General features: G+C 37.1%; 1 protein-coding gene across 1 annotated transcript; it reads right to left on the bottom strand.

Moving 5' to 3' along the window:
* Positions 1-1,386: 1,386 nt before the first annotated feature.
* LOC111886051 (cell division cycle protein 48 homolog) lies at positions 1,387-6,117 on the bottom strand. Its single transcript, XM_023882292.2, has 9 exons — positions 5,930-6,117; positions 5,626-5,800; positions 4,933-5,161; positions 4,079-4,845; positions 3,767-3,988; positions 3,603-3,674; positions 3,223-3,504; positions 2,027-2,386; positions 1,387-1,860 (listed from the first exon to the last, which is right to left on the bottom strand). The coding sequence occupies exons 1-9, from the start codon at positions 6,100-6,102 to the stop codon at positions 1,564-1,566; spliced, it is 2,577 nt and encodes an 858-aa protein (XP_023738060.2). The 5' UTR covers positions 6,103-6,117; the 3' UTR covers positions 1,387-1,563.
* Positions 6,118-6,643: the final 526 nt, after the last annotated feature.

Below are 6,643 nucleotides of genomic sequence, written 5' to 3'. Positions count from 1 at the left end.
TGGGTTACGATGATTTTCATAAAGAATAGCAACGGAAGCAAAACAAAATATTTTATCACCATAACGCATCAAGGATCTTGTTCTAGTAAACTTGTAGCGAAAAAACTAAGACCTAGAGTATGGATCGAACCACTACATTTCTTGTGGATGAAGTAGAAAACGATTTGTTCTCGTCTCGAATGAATCGAAGGTTCAAATTAGCATGTGTCTATTGTAGTTGCACACAAGGATGGATGATTAACCACTTAACAACTAATGTTTTAAAATTTAGTTTTCTAGTTGACCGGTTCCCAGTTCGACCACCGATTCAACCAAAAATTTTACTACATTTAGTGGTTGTATGCGTCGATCTTCAAGTTGTGTACACTTCGAAAATGTTCAATTTGCTTTGGAAATTAGTTGTTTTTTTAACGGAGTAAGTAAAGTCTAACTATACAAGTCTAACAAAATGGTTCAAATGGTTTTTTATCGGTACAATTATCCCGGTGCAATTTGGTTTTTAAAGAAACTGTCTGATTCGATCCGGTCTAGAAATTAACATAAAGTTATTGAACCGTTTTTGTCATCGGTTCCCGGTCCAACCGGTGAACCGATTTCTAAAACATTGTTGACATCTTCTTCCTTCTTAGATCATTGCCAAAACCGTGTGTGTGTGTGTGTGAGAGAGAGAGAGAGAGAGAGACTTGTTGTGACTAGTTTTCTCTTTTTGTATATATCCGTTGTTTTTTGCATTGTTATCGTTATCTCTTTGAATAAAAGATAAAGACTAACATTCTAAACAAGGGTATTTGCACTTCATCCCTTAAGCTTATTAGTTTCAAATTAATTTACCATAATATTGGTGTGTTAACAAACTAATCCATTATCTTTCTTTTTTGTCATTTTCGATTGAATCATACATTTTGTGTAACCCAAAAAAACTATATTATTCATATTATTTATAGAAAGTCACCAACTTGGGACTATGGATATATTTCCAACAATAATTATCTCTTAATTAATCAAAACTTTAAACAAACAAACTTCCCGCATATCATACAAATACAATCAGTCTGTTTCGACCAATTTGATCATGTTTAAAAAAATATCTCATTCTTCTTGGATAAGAGGTTATATATTGCTTTAAATTTTGATGAGACATACAAAGGATAGCATGTCCTCTACTCGTATTTAAGAATATGCATATGATTGGTATGTAGATGAAAAAGATGAAACTAAATCCAAAATATGACTTTTGTTCCTTCCCATGTTCATTCTCTTGTCATCTCTGGATTTCCCTATTCGCAAAGGACTAGAAGTGAATTTTAACAAAAGCTCAAGCTTGAGTTCTGCTCATTCAAATTTGTGGGGCTCGAACTCATTTTAAGCCCTATTTTGAAGCTCAAGTTTTGCTCGGGAAATTTTTAGCTTTGTTTGTTTCAATAAAAGTTTGAAATGCAAAATGTAGACAAGAGTAAGTGTTGAACATCCATAACAAAACATCCAAAATAGAACATAGAATCAACAACTGAAACTGAAATAAAATGCTGAGTCACATGACTTAAGCATATTTTATATAAAAATCTAACTGTATAAGTCATCATCATCTCCACCACCACCAGCCGCCGCCGCAAACGGGTCAGAACCACCAGCTGCCGCCGCTCCAGCCGCTTCAGGGAATCGGAACTCCGACCCAAACCCTCTGGACTGTTGCAATGTCTGAGCAAACGCTTGATACTTTCTAATATCCGCATCACTCACACTTCTACGCGCATATTTCATAGACTCCTCAAAATGTGCAGCCTTAATCTCTGCCACCTCATCTTCATCCTCATCCATGGAGTCTGGATTCTCACTCCTCTTTCTTTCCCTCTCTATATCCTGCAAAACCCAATCAACAAACAAATTTTTTAAATATTTGGTAGTTGAATCATGATTAATGAAAAAGGACCAAATTTGCAAGAGGGAAACCATTAGGGACCATAACTGCAAAATATTTGAACATACTCTGCTGACCAAATAGTAAATGGTAAAAATGGTAACTTACTTTCTCGATGTTCTCTCGGATTGCGTACTTGCAGGCACGCTGACATATTTCGGTGATGTCAGCACCGCTAAAGCCTTGAGTGTATTTGGCGAGGGCTCTTAAATCGACATCTTTGGAAACAGGGGATTTGCGCATTGCGGCCTTGAAAATCTGGTGGCGGGAATCCTCGTCAGGTAGTGGGATATAAATCAGTTGATCGAGCCGCCCTGGACGAAGCAGTGCAGGGTCGATTATGTCCGGTCTGTTGGTGGCTCCGATTATGAAAACCGTCTTTTTCGCTGACATTCCGTCCATTTCTGTCAGCAGTTGGTTCAGAACACGATCTGCAGCTCCTCCTGCGTCCCCGGAACTACTTCCCCTCTGTAAAAATCCATGGAATGGAATCACAAATCAACGGAATGGAATCAAACAATCAGTAACTGTAACTGTAACTCTCTTCTATTACTGAGTCGTCGTTGGTTTCTGGATTGAATCTTAAAAAGGTATAAAATAAGGGCAAAATGGTAATTTTAACATGACTTTAACAGTGTTAAACCCAGGGAAAAAGGATTTGTTTTTGGACTCAACCCTAGCTAAAGTGGGATAACCACAGGCTTACTCTAATTTTTATGATACGGTTAATCTCATAAAACACCTTATATGTTGTGTTTTTTTTTCAGGATTAAACATCAACTTTATGTTTTTCTTGAAAAAGACCTTGCATTTAACTTGTAAATTGTGAGGGTTTTTACGGAAAAAACTAAAAAAGTTAAGGTTTTTTCGGAAACAGTTTGAAGGTTGAGGGGTTTTTTGGGAAAAATAGACAAAGTTGAGGGTTTTTACGGGAAAAATGAAAAAATACAAGGTCTTTTTCAAGAAAAAAAAAAACAAAGTTGAGGTTTAATCCGGAAAAAACACACAAAATATAAGGTCTTTTATGAGATTAACCCTTAACTATAACTGGATTTAATCAAAATAACAAAGAATTTTAAATATGATCTGTGTATTTGGATTTAGATATAAATAAAAATGAGTTATGTAGCAATTTTTCAACCTCCAACCAAGGAATGGGAATTAACAAAATGGAAGGAATGACATGGTCCATTTTCGTCTAGCAAAAGAGACATGTTCTTTTATATATAGAATGAACCATTCCATTCCATTTCTTTTCTGATTCCGATTCCATAGTATGAATAAAACAGTAACTAAGTTCTGACCTGAGTAGCAATGGAATCAAGTTCATCAAAGAAGAGGACACAGGGTGCAGAACCTCTAGCCTTATCAAAAATCTCACGAACATTGGCTTCACTTTCACCAAACCACATAGTAAGCAATTCAGGTCCTTTAATGCTTATAAAGTTAGCTTGACATTCATTTGCAATAGCCTTGGCTAAAAGTGTTTTTCCACATCCAGGTGGGCCATAGAAAAGAACTCCTTTCGAGGGTGACATTCCAAATTTCTCAAATTTCTCAGGGTGCTCCACAGGGTATTGAACAGTCTGTTTTAATTCAAAAACAAAAAAAAAACTTTTATTAAAATCATTTACATTTTCATTTAGTTTCATGTAAACTGAAATAGTGAAATCAACTTTATTACCTCTTGAAGCTCACGCTTAACATTCTCAAGACCTCCAATATCATCCCAGCTGCAATTAGGAACTTCCACAACCTATTTCCAGTCAAAAAAAAGATTAAAATATATATATTCAAAATGGTTTTATAAAGTTTGAAAAGTTTATAAAAACAAAAGCATTCACATACAGTTTCACGCAAAGCAGAGGGATTGCTTGTTCCAAGAGCAGTCTGGAAATGTTCATTTGAAACAGCCATGGAATTCAGAATCTCAGCATCAATGGAATCATCTTCCAAATCAATCACATCCATTTTCTCTCTAATGCATTGTAGTGCAGCTTCAGTACAGAGAGCTGCCAGGTCAGCACCGACATACCCATGTGTTTCTTTAGCTATCTTTTCCAAATCAACCTGACATTGTTTTCAATCCATGTTTCTTTAGCTACATATCCATTCTATTATTTGTAAAAGAACAAGAGTAATTAACTAATTATGACTTACATCATCAGAGAGTTTCATGTTCTTAGTGTGGATACGAATAACCTCAAGACGCCCAATTTCATCAGGGACACCAATGTCAATTTCCCTATCGAATCTCCCAAACCTTCTTAAAGCAGGGTCAATGCTATTAGGGCGATTTGTAGCTCCCATTACAATAACATGTGCACGTGACTTTAACCCATCCATAAGTGTCAACAGCTGTGAAACAATCCTCCTTTCGACTTCACCATTAGTCTTCTCTCTTTTAGGGGCAATTGAGTCAATCTCATCAATGAAAATAATCGAAGGGGCATTCTTTTCAGCCTCTTCAAAAGCCTTTCTGAGATTGCTCTCACTTTCTCCAGCCAGCTTTGACATGATTTCTGGCCCATTGATGCAGAAAAAGAAAGCTCCTGTTTCATTGGCTACTGCTCTTGCTATGAGTGTCTTTCCAGATCCTGGAGGGCCATATAGTAAAATACCCTTCGGAGGTTTTACTCCAATGGATTTGAAAAGCTGTGGGTGGCGTAATGGTAATTCAACAAGTTCACGAATTTGAGCCATTTGTTTTCTTACACCACCTACATCATCATAACCAATCTCGTCTAGCCTATCTTCATCGTCTCTCTTAATAGGTTCACCCTCACAGAATATTTCAGTGTCTGGAGCAACAACACAATACTCCCCTGGATCAGTTTCAATTACTTTGAATTCCACACTTCGCATGCCTCCTCTCACAAGAAAATGATCACCCTTTCTTACAGGTCTATATGCCTCCAAGAAGTAGGCTGCATTGATGAGAATTAGGTTAAATTACAATAGCATTTAGCAGATTATGTTAAAGAGTAAGAAGCTGATGTATGTAGGTCACTTACGTTTGAGGTAAGCATCGAATAAGTCTCCTGTGACACCTTCAATGGTGTCATCTAGAGGAAGGACATGGATACGTTTCCCATATTTCACATCTGGACATTGGTGAACAGATACAACATCTCCAAGTCGAACCCTTAGGTTTGTTCGAATGACTTTGTTCATTCTGATCTTTGGTTCATCACAGGTTTCATCTGCAAGGGCAATGCAGACTGTATCTCTCCTTTTCTTCCCCTGTAAAACATACAGTTCAGCTGAAGTTACTATTTGCAAGAAAACTAGAAGTATCATCTATACCAACCAAAAGAACAACCACTCCCACCACTCAGAAAAGAGAACCACAAAAGAGTTTATACTAACATATTGGATTACTCTAAATTTCACAACAAGTACTTGAAATTGAATAGTATTGGAGAAAAAGTTACAACACAACCTGTGTCCAATATTGCACGTGAAAAATACTAGGGTTTGATAGTAACAATCATAGCCTATCTCTCTTTTCTAGGATGGAGTAGTTTTCTTCTTCGAGTGAAGACAAGTCTATTATAACCCTAGATTCAAGAAAACATAAAGAGGAATCTTTGATCTGCGAGCTAGATATTATAGGATTTCACCGTGAAGCGCAATTCAATTGTATCAAAAGCCAACGAAACCCTAAGACGTATAGTAAACAGTAAAGTCTGAGAAACGGGAAAAACCTTGATCAGTATGGTATCACCGCGGAAAAGCTGCAACTTCTCCATCGTATTAGGGTGCATAGCGACGACTGAGTTGTCGTCATTGACGGCTTCGTCAACGACAAGCCGGTTCGGAGACTTCTTGCGCTCCAAGATAGCGGTTGAAAAGTCTTTTTTCGCCGCAGGCGGGCCTTTCCTGTTATAAAAATCGGTCGACAAGGCGGTAACACGATTATCAGAGTCCGATTGAAGCAAATCACAAAGATAAAGCCATAAACTTGCATATAAAATTGATAATTGATTGATTTAGTCTACGACAACTTACGGCTCCGATGAAGAAGACTCCGGCTGATTGCTCATATCGAATGACTGGAGATTGGGTGCTCCGATATGGAGAAGGAATCCGTCAGTGAGGAGGAACTCGGGGAAGGGGAGAATGCGAGCAACGGAAAGGGTGAATCTGATAAATCGCCAGGAGATATCGCTCGATCTGAGCATTTATATTTATATTTGCTAGAAAGTGATTCTTGAGCTAGTTACAAGTTTTGTCCCTAAACTATGAGTAAATTATAGTCTTGGTCCATGCGGTTTGCTCGAAATAACACTTTTGGTCCTGTTATGAACAAAATAACATGAACAGTCCCTGTTGAGAGTATTGATAACATCATTGGTCCTTCTCATTTTACTCTGTCTCTTGTTCCATCCATTGGCTACCGTTGGAGAAATTAAAGGGGTATTTTCTTAATCTCATTTATTCACCACTAACACATCCTCTTTGTCGCCTAAATGTACATAATAAGTGCATGTAAAGTGATTGACGTAGGAGTTGGTAAGCTTTCTCGTTCTTCCTTATCTTTTTTTCATGGTGCTCTTTATCTTCAAATATGTTGTAAGCACATATTTAAATTAGACACATTCTCAAGCATCAAAAATGAATTGAAGATGTTGTCATGGTTGAAGAGCATATCATAAAGCATATGTATCATATAGACAAGTATGGATATATAGGAGATGTATAGTAATTATCACATTTTAAATT

Source organism: Lactuca sativa, chromosome 1 (genome assembly GCF_002870075.4).
Source record: "Lactuca sativa cultivar Salinas chromosome 1, Lsat_Salinas_v11, whole genome shotgun sequence".
Classification (NCBI taxonomy): Eukaryota; Viridiplantae; Streptophyta; class Magnoliopsida; order Asterales; family Asteraceae; genus Lactuca; species Lactuca sativa.
The sequence above is the reverse complement of the archived record's forward strand: the minus strand, read 5'-3'. Positions and strand labels throughout refer to the sequence as shown.

Bases quoted from the DNA above. Each gene is read 5' to 3' on its own strand.
- LOC111886051 (XM_023882292.2), bottom strand. From the start codon at position 6,102: ATGCTCAGATCGAGCGATATCTCCTGGCGATTTATCAGATTCACCCTT. The intron at 4,846-4,932 runs GTAAGTGACCTA...TCATCAATGCAG, and splicing joins ATTCGATGCTTACCTCAAAC to CCTACTTCTTGGAGGCATAT. The intron at 2,387-3,222 runs GTCAGAACTTAG...GGATTTTTACAG, and splicing joins TTGATTCCATTGCTACTCAG to AGGGGAAGTAGTTCCGGGGA.